This window comes from Macaca nemestrina, chromosome 5 (assembly GCF_043159975.1).
Source record: "Macaca nemestrina isolate mMacNem1 chromosome 5, mMacNem.hap1, whole genome shotgun sequence".
NCBI classification, from domain to species: Eukaryota; Metazoa; Chordata; class Mammalia; order Primates; family Cercopithecidae; genus Macaca; species Macaca nemestrina.
In genome coordinates, this window is record NC_092129.1 from 168642698 (window position 1) to 168659753 (window position 17056).

The following is a 17056-nucleotide window of genomic DNA, read 5'->3' on the forward strand; positions in this document are numbered from 1 at the left end:
GGCCAGATCAGTGGATCTCAAAGGAGAACAACACTGAACACACCTCCCGGTTTTCCACCGGTGACGCGTGGCCAGATCAGTGGATCTCAAAGGAGAACACTGAACACACCTCCCGGCTTTCCACCGGTGATACGTGGCCAGATCAGTGGATCTCAAAGGAGAACAACACTGAACACACCTCCCGGTTTTCCACCAGTGACACGTGGCCAGATCAGTGGATCTCAAAGGAGAACAACACTGAACACACCTCCGGGTTTTCCACCGGTGACACGTGGCCAGATCAATAGATCTCAAAGGAGAACAACACTGAACACACCTCCTGGTTTTCCACCAGTGACGCATGGCCAGATCAGTGGATCTCAAAGGAGAACAACACTGAACACACCTCCCGGTTTTCCACCGGTGACACGTGGCCAGATCAGTGGATCTCAAAGAACAACACTGAACACACCTCCGGGTTTTCCACCGGTGACGTGTGGCCAGATCAATGGATCTCAAAGGAGAACAACACTGAACACACCTCCCGGTTTTCCACCAGTGACGCATGGCCAGATCAGTGGATCTCAAAGGAGAACAACACTGAACACACCTCCCGGTTTTCCACCGGTGACACGTGGCCAGATCAGTGGATCTCAAAGGAGAACACTGAACACACCTCCCTGTTTTCCACCGGTGACACGTGGCCAGATCAGTGGATCTCAAAGGAGAACAACACTGAACACACCTCCCGGTTTTCCACCGGTGACACGTGGCCAGATCAGTGGATCTCAAAGAACAACACTGAACACACCTCCCGGTTTTCCACCGGTGACACGTGGCCAGATCAGTGGATCTCAAAGGAGAACACTGAACACACCTCCGGGTTTTCCACCAGTGATGTGTGGCCAGATCAGTGGATCTCAAAGAACAACACTGAACACACCTCCCGGTTTTCCACCGGTGACGTGTGGCCAGATCAGTGGATCTCAAAGGAGAACAACACTGAACACACCTCCGGGTTTTCCACCGGTGACGTGTGGCCAGATCAGTGGATCTCAAAGGAGAACACTGAACACACCTCCCGGTTTTCCACCGGTGACACGTGACCAGATCAGTGGATTTCAACGGAGATTTACAGACCCTTTAAGTGGACCTAGAAACCCTTGCAGGAGATCTGCTAGGGTCGAAGCTATTTCATAATAATACAAAGACATTATTTGCCTTTACAGTGGGGAGACATCTTCACTGAAGGCACGAAAAATGGTAGGCTAACTATAACGGAAATGCAAATCAAAACTACAATGAGATACACCACTTTATATCGACTAGGATGATTATCATACCGTAAAGATGGATAATGACGACTGATTGCAAGGATGTAGAGACACTGTAACCCTCACACACTGCTGGCAGAAATGCAAAATGGTTTCTCCTTTTCAGATAGTTCCTCAAAAGGAGAAACATAGGAGTTCCCATATGACCCACCAATTCCATTTCCAGGAATGTACACAAGGGAAATAAAAAATATGTCCACATAAAAACTTGTACACAAATATTCATAGCAGAATTATTACTAATTGTTAAAAATTGGGGGAAATCCCCGAAGATCCACATGATACTTATTTAGATAAGCATAAAGTGGTATATCTAGACAATGAAGTATTAGCCATAAAAAGGAAATGAAGTACTGATACATGCTACAGTACATTTAATGGGTATATTCTATGATGTGTGAATTATATCTCAACAAAATATATTTTTTAAATACAGGTGAAATCACCGGTACCTTAGCATAAACAAAGGCAATGGCACCAAACTACTGTACACTAATCTAATATGCATTTCATCCCTGCTACCATGGATTAGTAGCAGTTAAAAAAGAGAGCCAGTTTCACTTAAGAATGACCTTGATAAAGTCATATAAACAGTGAGTATGACTGAATCATGGCCCCTGAGCACATACACCTTGTGTGACAAAATGCTATTATACATAAAGCACTTCTCCTATATACAGAAATACAATGATCATCTCTAGGGAAAAGCACTTGTGTGACTGTGTAAGTTTTGGGGCTAGCCCCTTTTTTTCATAGGATTTTTTTTTTTTTTTTTTTTTGAGACGGAGTCTTGCTGTGTCACCCAGGCTGGAGTGCAATGGCCAGATCTCGGCTCACTGCAAGCTCCGCCTCCCGGGTTCACGCCATTCTCCTGCCTCAGCCTCCTGAGTAGCTGGGACTACAGGCGCCCGCCACCTCACCCGGCTAGTTTTTTTTTTTTTTTTTTGTATTTTTTAGTAGAGACGGGGTTTCACCGTGTTAGCCAGGATGGTCTCGATCTCCTGACCTCGTGATCCGCCCGTCTCGGCCTCCCAAAGTGCTGGGATTACAGGCTTGAGCCACCGCGCCCGGCCAGGATGTTATTTTTACTTCAAGAAGGACCAACGCAATATAGTTCTTCGGACTTCGTTATTTGTAGTCTTCACTTAGTTACTAGGTTTTTCCAAAAACGAACAAAGCAAGCCTGTCTATTCAAGGCAAGTAACTAATAGTCATTGCTGCCAATGACAGAATTCATGCTTTCAGGCAAAAATTAGAACTTCAGAAAACCAGTATCTGCCATCATGAGTTTGACAGAGATTCTTTGATGATGTACCCTTGTTTATTACCAAAGATGCTAACAAGAACTCAGTGAACCATTATTTTCAAATGAACAACACAGGCTATGCTAGAAAATAGCGCATGGGTTAAAGGTTCATTCAAAGAAAAAGACAAACCAACGGATATTCATCTAACAGTATGAAAAGTTCACTGATAAAGGTACAGATTCCCAGAGGAAATGACCTGTAGGAAACTACCACTTGTAGAGCCTGCTATCCTATCAAGTACTGAAATCATCTATGAAGGCCATTTCCCATGTACATACATGTCTATCCCAAGCTGATTTTCTTCATATACATCAACCAAACTATGTACTGCAACACTCAAAAGATGAATACAGAAGCAATCATAATATGGCTGTATCCTACTTAGTAAGACATTAACGAGATTAACAAAAAGGTCAAATAATGTAACTCTTAATAAGTGTTTGGTTTTAGACGATGATTATTTTTCATTACAGTGATACATCACTTGGCAGGGCAAGGCCAGTTGCTAAGCTGGGACTTTCACAGACAGTCCCAGAGTGTAACAGTGGTTAGCCAGCAGTATCTTTCTGATCTGAAAAAAACAGATCCTTCTTTGCAGTATCCGTACCTGAAACCAGATGCACAACTCTTTGGTTGTTATTTTGAGGTCACAAAACCTACTGCTCAGGAAAATACTATGGACAGCAAAACAATCCTAAAATACTAGGATTTTAGGAAAGGGGAACCGGAGGGGTGAGGGAAGCAGGTGAAAGTTACATAATGAACCAAACTGGCTGCCCTGAGGACTTCAGCAAGGTACTCTACTAAACAATATTTTTATAAGATATCTGGAAACAGAAGAGTTTTCAAACATACAGAAATTAAAAACTGAATCAAATTAACTTTGATTTGCAAACAAAGAGAACGTTTTCAAGTAAACCCACTTTTTGTAACCATCATGCTGTTTTAGAGCGGCGATATGCCCAAATGGCAAACAAAGCCAGAAAGTCAAATCATGTGTTAAACGGGAAGTAAAGGGGGCAGGGGGAGGACTGGGCAACACCGACAGAGCCAAAGACAGGGTATATTTTGTACTCAACAGCTCATTAATTTTAAGTGTCGTGGGAACCTGCCAGTTTTACTCCTCCAAGTAATTATCTTTTGTCTTAATTTGTAAGATTCGAGAAAGGGAGAGAAGAGGAAAGGAAAAAAATATTCACTCTCACAGGGAAAGATTAAACCCTGTGAACATAAGAGAGAAAAAGACAGAAAGTTCGATGTATAGAAGTCCTCCACACACCGTCCCCAATTAAAAGAAATAATTGGACTAGTTTCTTTAAGGAGAGAAAAAAAGCATTCATCACTGTGAACCACATTAGGAAACTGTATTGTGCTCAGATACAAATAGCTTTACATTAATGAACACAGACAAATATATTGATTTGTATACACATACTCCGAAAGTTAAACGGCCTACAGAAAAGTGTTTTCACACCACGGCAGGCAAAATCTTTAAATCCAAAGGCTGTTATTTTGATTTAGGGTCACCTCATCCCTGAGAAGGTAAGATTTGCTCCCAGTGAGGGATGAAAAAGATATGGGCAAAAGAAGTTACTTTAGAAACATATTTAACAGCAATCCGGTAACAATTTGAAAGGTGGAGAGCTACAATTTCCTAGGGGAATTCACATCTATACCTCCAGGGAGCTTGTCCTAAACAACGTTCCCCAAAAGCTTTGTTCGCATATTTAGAAGCTGACACAAGTTTCCTGAAGAGACCCTCACGGAAGGTCTGAAAAACTGATCGTAAGGTTTTTAATACCCTCACTCCATGCACACTCTTGATTTTGATTTCTAGTTCTGCTCACCAACCCCATTTGGGCCTCAATTCCCTGAACTATAGACCGGCTGGCTGCTTCCTCTTATTCGCCCTCCAGGACTTGCTGAAGTATTTTGAATAAAGTATATAAGTGCTTTGCGTTCTTCAGAGAAAGGAGTTATGCAAATATAAGAAGGATGATCTTTTCGAAAGCTCTTGCTGCAATGGCAAAGATCCACACGTGAAAAAAAAAAATTTTTAGAGAAAGCTGACAAAGCTGGCCTTCTACTTTTACCTGTCTGCAAGCGCCACCCAGAACCAGATGCCCCTATCTTGCCAATTACCCATGCTAATAAAGGCACCTCATCCAAACACAAGAGGGAATCCTGATGTGTATTATTAGATTATTAGATGTGTATGAAACAGGAGTCCTTACTTGGCATCCAGCAAAAGTTATAAGATATCCTGGGATTATGCAATGTATGAGCTAAAATAATACAGTTCGGAAGGCCTAACCTCCTTGAAAGAGAAAAATCTAGACAAGGACCATTACAGAAAGTCAGCTGAAACATCTGCTAGCAAGGCAACAAAGGAAAAGAATGAACAGAAGACCCTGAAGATGGGACCGAATTAACCCCCAAATTAAAATACCTTCTTCCTGTCCACACCCCAAAACAAATGAAAGGGGAAAAAAAAAAAAAGAGAGAGAAAGAGAGTCACTGTAAATAAAGAAGAAATGTGTTAAGCAAGGGAAGAGAGATCCACCGCAAGTTTCTGATCTCAAGCCAGATATTTAAATGTACGCTTCATGTCATTACAAGGCATCCCTTACTTGGGCAAGACACAGACTCCATCAATTGGCTGGCATTAAATCCCTGTTACTGTACAAAAGCCACACTTGCTCCCTGGAGCCAGTTCAACTTTGAGTCACTATTGTCTGAAAACAATGGAATGTCTGCCAACCTGTGCCAACAGTTCAAATGGATTTTAATGTAGCATGTGTGAGTGCTGTAACCCGGTTTGCCCTGGGCCAAAACAGCGCACTAACTTAGCTACAGCATCCGCGGAAAACTAGGGAAAGCTGCAAGAACACAGCTTAGGTGAGCAAAAGCCCCATTATCACCTTGCCTCCAGCCAGCAGCTCACTCGCACAGGGAGCAAACGTCAACCTGGGATGCAAGAGACGGAACCTTCAGCTGGCTCTGTACTCCGAAACTCCAGTATCATAAGCAAATTCTACTGGTTTACAGGCTTTGTAAAACCCTTCTGGAACGTTCACACAATGAAATCTCTTTCACTTTGATCACAAGTATAACAGAAACCTGGAAATAGAATGTTTAAAGCCAATCACATCTTCTTCCTTTTCTACAGAAGAACTTAAATTCTGTAATATTTTTCTCACCAATTACCACTTGGTTGCCACTCTCCTCATGATCTACAAGTGTGAATGCATTATGTGCAGTGATAAAACAACAGACTTGGATATAACTGCCCTTTACGCAAATTTCTTACATACATTCCTGCTAACATACGACACTAAAGATTAAAAGGCCGTAAGATCTTTATGAGAATATAAAGGTCAGGACAACAGAAAGACCATAAATCAGGATGAATGGTTTTTGTCATTGAAAAATGGCTTCTTGGCCCTCTTGGCCCCAAAAGGCACTGAGGAAAGGACGGCAGACCTGATGATTACTAGCCCCACGGCCTGTGCGGGCATCAGCCGCTCTAAAATGTTAGTGTTAATGGCAAGGGAGGAACATCTGGACAAATGGCCTTATGGGGCAATGGGAAGTTGGTCTGCAAGGGTCTCATGCTTTATCACTAGCAAGAATCAAGGAAAGAGCACAGAACTGCAGGTTACACTCAGAAAAGGACAGCGTTAACTCCTAAAGAACAAACGAATAAAATGTTTCTGCAGTTTTGGGTTTCATAAAACCCTAAATCCGGCCAGGCACAGTGGCTCATGCCTGTAATCTCAACACTTTGGGAGGCGGAGGCAGGCGGATCACCTGAGCTCGGGAGAGCCACCTGGCCAACGTGGTAAAAATGCTGTCTCTACTAAAAGTACAAAAATTAGCCAGGTGTGGTGGTAGGCACTTGTAATCCCAGCTACTCAGGAGGCTGAGGCAGGAGAATCGCTTGAACCCGGGAGGCGGAGATTGCAATAAGCTGAGATCACACCACTGCACTTCAGCCTGGGTGACAAGAGCCAGACTCCATCTCAAAACAAAAACAAAACACTTAAATTTCAAAAATAAGGATTTATAACAGGCCAACCACATCTGAAGTCAGTGATAAGAATTCTGGCTCACCTTTGGATTTGAGGAAGGAATCTGTGACTGTTGACTACACACTGAGAGAGAAACACCCTTGAATATGCACATGCAGTTAGATCAGAATGCATCCCATTGACACAATTGATTATACAAGTCATAGGCAACTTGGTCGTTTTCAAAGTAAAAACATTAGCACGAAAAAAACACAGTCAGCCCTCTCTATCTGCATCCATGCCTAAGAGTAGTGTCCCCACCCTCACATATCCTCCCCGACAACACCAAGCAGCATTTTGAGTCAGGTATTAATAATATAATTTTACAAAGGAGGAAAACTAAAGCTTAAAGAGGCTAAATAACCAGCCAGACACAAGGCTAGAAAGAGGTATCAGAGCCAGGAGCTTCTCTTCCACCACCAGGTACACCATCTTCTAGCTGCCTGTCACAGAAAGAATTACAAAGGCAGGGCTATGCATCCCCCAACACTGAACTCATGGGGCACGGACCAGCTGTCCCGAAGGGTGTACCTATATCCCCCTAAGGCCCTACGTGGCCAGTGGAACAAATACTTTAGCAAAGCAAGAAGAAACAGAGAAAGAATGATAATCTTGACACAGGAATGATAATCCTGACACAAGACCTTCTACCACACAGAAACAGCTCACAACACAGTTCTGGTGAGGTTGATAAAGTCACAGCACTCAAGGGTAATAGCTGACTCTTTGACAGTCCTTATCGTGTCCCAGGCATATGAGATACATAAACTTTCTCGGGTTTTCTTAGCAATTATAAGGTTGTTCCCGGCACCGGATCTTTTCAATCACATTACGTTAATAATATGCAACACGGCAGTTTCCAACATTAACTGTTGTAACATATATCAATTCACTTAGTTCTTACCAAAACCTATCATCTCTTCTTTAGAGATAAGAAAACTAAAACAGAAACATTCTAAGGTTGCAGGCACAAGTGTGTCAGTGCTGGAATCATGATGCTCTGAACCATTCTACCAAACGGCCTCTAAGGAACACTGCCCTAAATGTGTAAAGGGGGTGGTTAGAAACATACATTGCATAATTGGTTTCCACATGCATTACTGCTCTAAAAACAAAACAAAACAAAAAAAACTCACATCCCATATTCCAACCTTTTGGAATAGTCACTTGCCTCAACAGGAAAAATGGAGCTACCAGAGGTTAAAAAGAGGTAAAAAGGATATCACATGAGAACTGCGATTGGGGGGGAAAGAAAAAAAAAAAGCATTTGTCTGTTAGGGAGTTTCTGTCCCCACTGAACATAGCAGGGCTATGGCGAGCTCCTGACCCTGATGTACGACGCCCCCCAAACCACCCCAGACAAAGAGAGGGCTCGATGCCCCTCAAAGGCAACCACAGAGCAGAAATGTGATAAACTCATCCAAATGATTGCTTTTTGGCCCTTACACAACATGCCCCCGGTGTGAATCTAAAAGCAATTAAATCATTCCAGCTGGGAGGCCAATGACATGTTGTTTAAAAAGTCTTCTGAGAAATATCCCTCTTCAGAAAAAGATGTGCACAAAAGAAACAATAGCCACTCTTCTTCCTTCCATTTTTTAAGTAATAAAAAGCATTTAAAAAATATATATGCAGCTGATTTAGCAACAAGCCTTCACCAAGGTCTCCTCCACAAAGGACTGAGAAAAGCCAAGGCAAATTCATTCCAAAGGCATTTATTAATTCTTCTAGTCTACCTCACTTACCCCCTGGAAAAAATAACCAATTATGAGAGCTTAAGAAAAATCTAGGCATTTCAAATATCAACTTGTAATATAAATAGCCACAAAGCAGTGTTTTGATTGTGTTGTTTGGTTTCCAAACAGTCATTACCTAAGGGCTCTATTTTTAGAATCATTTGAGATTCTGTATATGTACGAGTATTTTGAAACTCTGATGTGCTATTGAAATAGAAGTTGCTGGAAGCATTGTTATTGTAACCCTTGAGTGCTAACCCAAGGTTAAAAGCTCATGTGATGCTGTCCAAATCATTTCAGATTATGTATTTTAATAAACAAATCCATTTCCATTAGGATGTTCAGTGGATTATAAATGAGCACATTAGAGTCCTGTGTAATGTTTGCAAAACAAAACATCTGCCTGGGGACAGCAGGCTCTTGCAGGAAACTACTGGCATCAGGACTCCTGCTCCAAGGAAGAGGAGTACGGCCTCAGGCCCATGTGGAAGCTGATGGCAGGACACTGTGGATGGTGTGTGTGTCCTCTCCTGCCACCTCTGCCATGAGGCCAGATGTCCTGGCTCCATGCCCGGAGCCACTCTCCTCCTCTGATTGTGGAGAAACAAGATGAAACAGGACACCCCTGGCAGTCTGGGTTCTAGGTTCTTTAGCTAGCAGTTGAAATAAAGCTGTTCTCCTTGAAGTGTGGCCTAATTAAAATTTTGGCCAAATTCGCCTTGGTAGTAAAGCACCAGTTTTCCACACTTTGTTTTCTGTGTGTTTATTTCTCCACATTTCAGCAGGGGTGATCCCTCTGGGGAGGATACAGATGTTGCTAGATTTCCTGACACGCCTCAACAGCTCGAGCATATAGAATAGGGAAAAGCACAAATCTGATAAGAGAAATACCCTGTAATGGAGAATCACAAAAAAACCAGCTTGCTTTCCCCTTTCTCTTGTGAAAGATTCAACAATTCTGAGCAGCTGCTTGAATACACAATCGTGATGCCCTCACCCAGGTTCTTCCTGCTAGAAAACCTATTTTCACACCTGCGCCTTCTTCACCCAAGTCAGGAACCAAAAGGACATGAAGATCATCTGCCTCTACATTTTAATGTTTTCTAAAAATGAGGGAGTGTGAGGTGTGAGGAAGGAAGACTGAGCTCACCTTCTTAACTATATCCAAACTGTTCTTTCCATGCAGCCAGAGAACTTATTTTCATCTAAAGCACACCTTATGTTGTGCTTCTATTCACCAAGAGCACTCAAAAATCAGGGAACAGGGGTAAGGGCAGAGCATCACAGCTTCCTGAGGTCACAGGTACAGCACAGTCTGGCTCAGGTGCCTTGTCTGGTGGCACAATGTGAGGCTAGTGGGTTTATGTTGAAGAACAGGTGGTAGGCAATTATGCAAGAGAAAATGCTAGTTCCAGGGCTGAGCCAGGATCTGGGCCTCCCTGGCAGTTCCACAGCACCTGATGTGGCCTGAGATGTGGTGCTCTCCAGGACTCTTTCCTCTGTCTGAGTCTCTTCCCTCTGTCTGTTCAGAAGATGCCTTTTTCAGGTTCAGAAAATTGCTAACCTCTTTTCTGACAGCACCTGCAGAGCTCCAAGCTTGATTATATTTGCAAGGCACTGGTGCCTGTTTGCCTTTTTATTGTGAGGAACCCTCTGTAGGAAGATCTGTTTCATTTTATCTTTTTTTTTTTTGGACGGAGTCTGGCTCTGTCGCCCGGGCTGGAGTGTAGTGGCCGGATCTCAGCTCACTGCAAGCTCCGCCCCCCGGGTTTATGCCATTCTTCTGCCTCAGCCTCCCGAGTAGCTGGGACTACAGGCGCCCGCCGCCTCGCCCGGCTAGTTTTTTGTATTTTTTAGTAGAGACGGGGTTTCACCGTGTTCGCCAGGATGGTCTTGATCTCCTGACCTCGTGATCCGCCCATCTCGGCCTCCCAAAGTGCTGGGATTACAGGCTTGAGCCACCGCGCCCGGCCTATTTTATCTTATGTCACATTTAAATAGATACTCCCTTTGATGACTGACGGATACCCATAATGAAATCTCATTATAAGAAATTTCTAGGAATTCTGCTCTAAACTTAGAGATATGGACCTCAGTGAACTTCTGCAGAAAAGAACTTTTAGCTGCCATGGGAACTGTTGCCAAAATTTGGTCTGTATTTATTAACACATGAAAACAAAGCTCTAGGTGATCCCAGCAGTCTGGACCACTTGGAGGATTCTTGTGTAAACCACTGGTGTCGACTGGGATTGGTACTGACTTTCAACAACTCAACCTCTGATTAGAGGATGCAACAGTACACCAGTTTTCCTAAGGGTTATAAGAGAATGAAGACAAAGTATAGACAGCAATGTGAATGGGGTTGAAGACAGGATGGAATATAAATATTTTAATCTGGACAAGTCACTATTATCTCAGGGAAAGAAGAATGGATTACAGGGACGAAATTTTAGATGGGAACCTTCACCCAGCTGAATAGTGATCTTGGAAATGTCATTTTCCTTGAACATATGACAATGGCTGGCATCCACCATTAGAGATCTGAATGGCTCTACTGTTGCCCATGATACAGCTTCATTGTTTCCTTATGCTGGGATATAAATGAATCAATGAATGGACACATGAATGCTAATCTACTCTATCATGCTGATTTCACAGAAGTAGAAATTAAGAATCAAAGAAGCTAAGTAAATGCCTTGCCCAAGAACACACAGCTAACAAAACAAGTAGCTAAAAACAGGCATGCAACTAAGTTCCTGATGACTGTTCAATGGTGGCAAAGACATTCCTAGGAAATGAACAGACAAAAATAACAACAAATATGCATATTGAGCAACACAGCATTATCTAGAAATGGCTGAGGAAGTAGCAATGTTGGGCATGAGAATATTCCACAGCTGAGAATGTTTAATTTTGAAAGAATGCTACACTTTGGTTTTCATCAATTTTGGATGAGATGATCAATAATTTCCTTCTCTGCTGTTGAAAACAATAACTTCAGAAATACTCTTACGTTCAATTAGTACCTCTTGCCTGAGGGATTACTCCCAACGTCACAAGTGTTTCCTTTAATAAACTGACGTCAGTTTGTTTCCTTGTCATCCATCTTAATATAACAGCGGATGTAAAACAGACTGGGTAGCACAGCTAGCCAGCTACGGAGAGCTCAGTGTTTCTCTACAATACTGCCTGAACCTGAGGCTGACATTAGCTTTCTTCAAAGCTGACTTTGGTTTCATGAAACCAGCATGTTCCCCTGGGTCATCTGAAATCGGAGGAGCATTCCAAGGGGCCTGTATATTACTAAGCTGGCTTTATTCCATTCCCTCCACTGGCGTCAGAAGGAATCACTGACATCCTGTGGATTGTTACTCTTTGCCTTCCAAGGCCATTCAAGCCATGTGGCAACAGCAGGAAGGACTCCGCAGAGACCTATATCCCAGGTAGTGGCTTGTGGGGATTTTTTCTTTTCATATGACTTCACAAAAGACTTGGTACTCAGATGCCTACAAAGGGACAACAAATACACAAAACCCATAAACATACACAGAAACTACAAAATGTCTTTCTTAATGGAGCCCCAACGATCACTGGAGTATCTAAGCTGCTTACAGCCAACAGCCCCTGCCCCACACCACCCCACCTTAAGGACCTTGGTATATGGGTGTGAGTTGGGTGGCAGGACACAAGGGCTGGGGGGGAGCGGCACACACACACCAGAAGACAAGGGATACAAGTCACCCAAGTAGCATCACCAAGTGACAGAGAATGACAAGAATGAGACACCGAAACCTATTTCATCAGGAGAAACGCACGGATAGACCTGATTGTCTTCCGACATTTCTGACAGATGTGCCAGGAGACATCATATCCCATTAGCTCCTGTGGGTAGATCCTATTGCCGTGTTCATCTGTGCTATCTTCCAGAACGCTTAGGTAAGCACAGGGGCTTACATTTTTCTCATTTACACAGAAGTTAATCTTATTTGATTTAGGACAGAAAAGGTAACTCCATAAATGGTTAACATCATTCACCATTGTTAATATGGCAAAGATTCTATGATTATGTTTCAGCACTTATCACAATAAAATGAGTTTGAGCTCTCTCCAAATCCTCTACAAATACAGCAATTTCGAGAACATGTAAACATGAAATCTTTCCTAACACTTACAGGTATTCAGACTTGCTAAAAACTCACAAATTCTGTAGGAAAAATTCTAGCAGGGTTGGTTTCATGCTTGTGTCTCTTTGACTTGCTTGGTCTTTTGAACACCCCATAGGAAATGGAATTTTTCTGACCAGGTTAAGATCTAAAAAATGCCCAGGGGTAGCAATAAGAAGAAAACCTCAGACTAAGATTAAAACTTCCCTACGATGCTGCTGAAGAGCAGTGAACTAAATGGCAGAGGACATGCCAGGAAGTGAGTGCCTGCTCCAGGAACCAGCAGGCCTAACAAGACTGAAGAGGGAAATGGCTGGGGACTTCGGACAACAGAATGGGACAGCAGGAAGGACTGCAGTCTGGACAGATCTAAATACAGGTCTCTTGGGCCTATAAGAATTCCCCCATCAAACTTCCCCTGAAGTTTAGATGAAGGCAAACAGATTGCACAGCCTCATGGATTCTCCCAAGATGGTAGTTCTGGGACTCTGCTGGGTTGAAACCAAAGAAAACCCATTCACAACTCAAATACAACATAATCAAAATGGTAGAAGCTTGGAGGTTGGGGACAGGGCTAATCACAGATGATGTCAATCTAACTAAAGCTATAAGCCAGCTGCTCAGGGATGTGAGAAGGGCCTTTCAGTTTGGTTATCTACAAGTCTCAGAAAAGGAAGCACAGAAAGGTTTATAAGTTTCAGTAGAGTTAGTCCCCTGCCTAAACCCAGCTGGTATGGGTATGCTTCCTGCAGCTCCTCTATCTGATGCTGTGACTCTGTTGTAAAAGAAAGGACGACAGAAGAGACAGGGAGGAAGAGAATCAGGAGGCAGGGCAAGGACACAACTCAGAAAAGGCAGTAGGAGGTGGGTGTGTCAGTGCTTACCCAAGATCACTCATTCCACCTAGTCCTCCCAGCCTGCAGCCAGGATACACACTATCCTACATCAAAATTCATTCGGGGACAAAAACATCCCAACAATGTTTCTGGAAATATCTGAATTAACAAGTATTAAAAAAATTTTTTTAATAAAAAATGGAAAAGTAGAATCTCCTAAGATTTTTGAAACTCAGAAGTTTATCTGTGTAAATGCATACAGATATGTATCTACAGATAGTTACACTTTCCTTGACTCCTAGTGGCAATGACAGTGGTCAACGTAGAATCATTATGCCCTCCTTTAGGTGAGAGCTCAGCCTATCCTGTCACCCTCATTCTATCCCCTTCTTTCATACACTCCATGTAACGTGCTGCCAGATAGTCACTGCCCCTGCACATAACTAAGATCCATGCAGATGATGATTATTAACATTAAAAACTGAATCCATGAGAAAAATCAGCATGTGAATCCCATGTCTCTACATCAAGCCCAAACACTCTGGAAAACAAAGGAGTTAGGGACCCCAGTGCAACTGTACTAGTATACACGGGATTAACTCAACTGATCAAGACGTCAGATAAATTCACCTGGGTCTTTCCAGGTCACCAAAGAGTAGACGTCCACACTAGCGGAACAACAGGCAACAGTCCCAAGTACAGGCATTATTCTGCATCACTCTGTTTGCGGTATTCTTCCTCCTTAGAAATTACATCTTACACTAATACCTGTATTCCAATTTACATATGCAGGTCTCTTCCAACCATCCCGATGCCCTGATGACTACAGCTGCAAGTAACAACCTTTTCCCACAAGGTTAAAATGTGGTTACATTTTGTATTTACCCCATCTCCCCAATTAAACCTTAAAAAGACGTCGCACCCTCTACTATGCATACGTGTCACCTAAACACAATCAAAAGCAAGAGGCAAGCCAGATGAACAATTGTTAAGTGGACAGAGCGGAAAGGCCCAACAATAATGAAAGCTAGACAGAGATTTCAATCATGTCTAAGCTGTGCTTGTCCTGAGCCTCTACTTCCCAGTGAATCCAGAAGGCAAATGACGGTTCAGTGCACAGGCACCAAGGAGAAAAATGAGCAGCATTCCTTTGCCTCCATCACTTACAGACAGCACTGATTTTCTGCCATTTGTAGGCAAGGCTTCTCTATCTTACAGGGTCTCAGTGGGTCCTAAGTAAAATAAGTCTAGTGGAGTAGCTGACAGAAGGGCAACAGAAAACAGCCATACCTCCTGACTCCCACTCTCTTTGCTTCCCTCCTCTTTCTTTCTTTCCTTTTTTTTTTTTTTTTTTGAGACAGAGTCTCTCACTCTGTCGCCCAGGCTGGAGTGCAGTGGCACAATCTCGGTTCACTGCAACCTCCGCCTCCCGGATTCAAGCAGTTCTCCTGCCTCAGCCTCTCAAGTAGCTGGAACTACAGAGGTGCATGCCACCATGCCCAGCTAATTTTTTGTATTTTTAGTAGAGATGGGGTTTCACCATGTTGGCCAGGATGGTCTTGATCTCTTGACCTCGTGACCCACCTGCCTCGGCCTCCCAAAGTGCTGGCCACCATGCCCAGCTTCTTTCCTCTTTTCTTACACTTATTCCCCAACTCAGTGCAATTCCAATTAGTTCAGGGCTACCACTGTGCTGCCTCTGAAATCACTCATTTTTATACCTATTCTACATCCTCTAATGTCTACTGGACAAACAATGTTTAGTAACCCTTGTTACTTTGGTCAGGGAATTGCCTACAATTACAACCTCACTGTGCATTTCCCCTTCTTCAAGTTATCTCCCTTTAAGAAGTCCTCATCACCGATGCCAGCTTTATGTTTTCGGGGCACAACTCCATTTAGGTCACTTCTCTATTGAAAACCACTAGGCGGCTGGGCACGGTGGCTCACACCTGTAATCCCAGCACTTTGGGAGGCTGAGGTGGGTGGATCACGAGATCAGGAGATTGAGACCATCCTAGCTAACACGGTGAAACCCGTCTCTACTAAAAATACAAAAAATGAGCTGGATGTGGTGGCGGGTGCCTGTAGTCCCAGCTACTCGGGAGGCTGAGGCAGGAGAATGGCATGAACCTGGGAGGTGGAGCTTGCAGTGAGCTGAGATCGTGCCACTGTGCTCCAGCCTGGGCGACAGAGTGAGACTCCATCTCAAAAAAAAAAAAAAAAAAGAAGAAGAAGAAGAAGAAAGAAAGAAAGAAAAACCACTAGGAGCTTTCTATAGCCAACTTATTCATATAAGACGAGTTTCCTCGCTGTGATACCCAAGCTTTTGCTCCTGCCTTTTCTCCTCCTCCTCCTCCACACTATACACACAAGGGGAAAATTAGTCCACTTCAGAATGGATGTGCAATTCCATAGGAGGAATGATAGTTTTCTTCCTACACCGTAGCTACCTGCCAAAATCACGTTAGTAATTAAAGGGGGGCACAGGTATTGTTTCACCAAATCTTGACCATCCCCATGTAGATATGGTCTTTTCCTGTTCCGACGCCTGTTCATCTGCAGTTCTTATACAATTTACCATCATCTCCACAACATTAGAGTATCTGCACTCACCTAGAACACCCTGGACCACACTAAACTATACTAATAATCCCTTTGCCCATGAAGTATCTGGCCCTGGAGAAGCACCCAGAACGAGCTTTGCCTTCATCTCATCTCTTCTCAGCAGAGGCTCTCTTCCAGCTCTCACCAGGCGCTTTAGATTTTTTGTTATCCAAGTTCAACGGTGGACCTACCATGCCCGTTGTGAACATGTTTGTGGGTTTTTCCTTTCCTGGGGGTCGACTGGCATGAAGATGAAGCATTGTTGGTGGCTGTTTTGACGTCTTCTGTCTCATCATCTTCCTCCTCGACTTCCTCCTCATCCTGAGAGCTTCCAAAATACACCATGCTGTTGGGCAGCGCAGGAGAACCTGGTGGAATAAGAAAAATAGCTCATAAACACAGGCCTTGACCCTCACCCTTTCCGGAAGGAATACCACAATGAACACTAAACCTAAAGCCTCAAAACTGAGGAGAAAAAACAAAGCAACTGATCTCTACTGCCATTTTAAATTTATTTTTCAAATACTCCCAAGATCATCTGCGCCTTTTGAACGTATTTCAAGCAAAATCCCCCAGCAGGAAGAAGATACAAAACAGAACAAATCAGAATTTTTAAAATCGCATCTGAATATCTCTTGAGAAAAAAAAAAAAAACACCTCCAAGGATGGAACAAAAAAATAATAAAATAAAAACACCTACCCACGGCTGAGGAAGGAGATTACTCTAAATTAATAGACTTTAAAAAAAAAAAAAAAAAAATTGGCCGGGCACGGTGGCTCAAACCTGTAATCCCAGCACTTTGGGAGGCCCAGACGGGCGGATCACGAGGTCAGGAGATCAAGACCATCCTGGCTAACACGGTGAAACCCCGTCTCTACTAAAAAATACAAAAAACTAGCCGGGCGCGGTGGTGGGTGCCTGCAGTCCCAGCTACTCCGGAGGCTGAGGCAGGAGAATGGCGTGAACCCGGGAGGCGGAGCTTGCAGTGAGCTGAGATCCGGTCACTGCACTCCAGGTTGGGTG

General features: G+C 43.3%; 1 protein-coding gene across 4 annotated transcripts in view; it reads right to left on the reverse strand.

Annotated features, from left to right (window-relative positions):
• The window catches only part of LOC105482474 (jumonji and AT-rich interaction domain containing 2), a 280037-nt gene that overhangs the window by 40044 nt on the left and 222937 nt on the right, over positions 1 to 17056 (reverse strand). For all 4 annotated transcript variants that reach the window (XM_011742588.3, XM_011742592.3, XM_071097587.1 and 1 more), the window contains one exon: positions 16224 to 16400. In XM_011742588.3, the coding sequence (XP_011740890.2) occupies positions 16224 to 16400 (177 nt within the window). The remainder of the gene's footprint in view (positions 1 to 16223; positions 16401 to 17056) is intronic.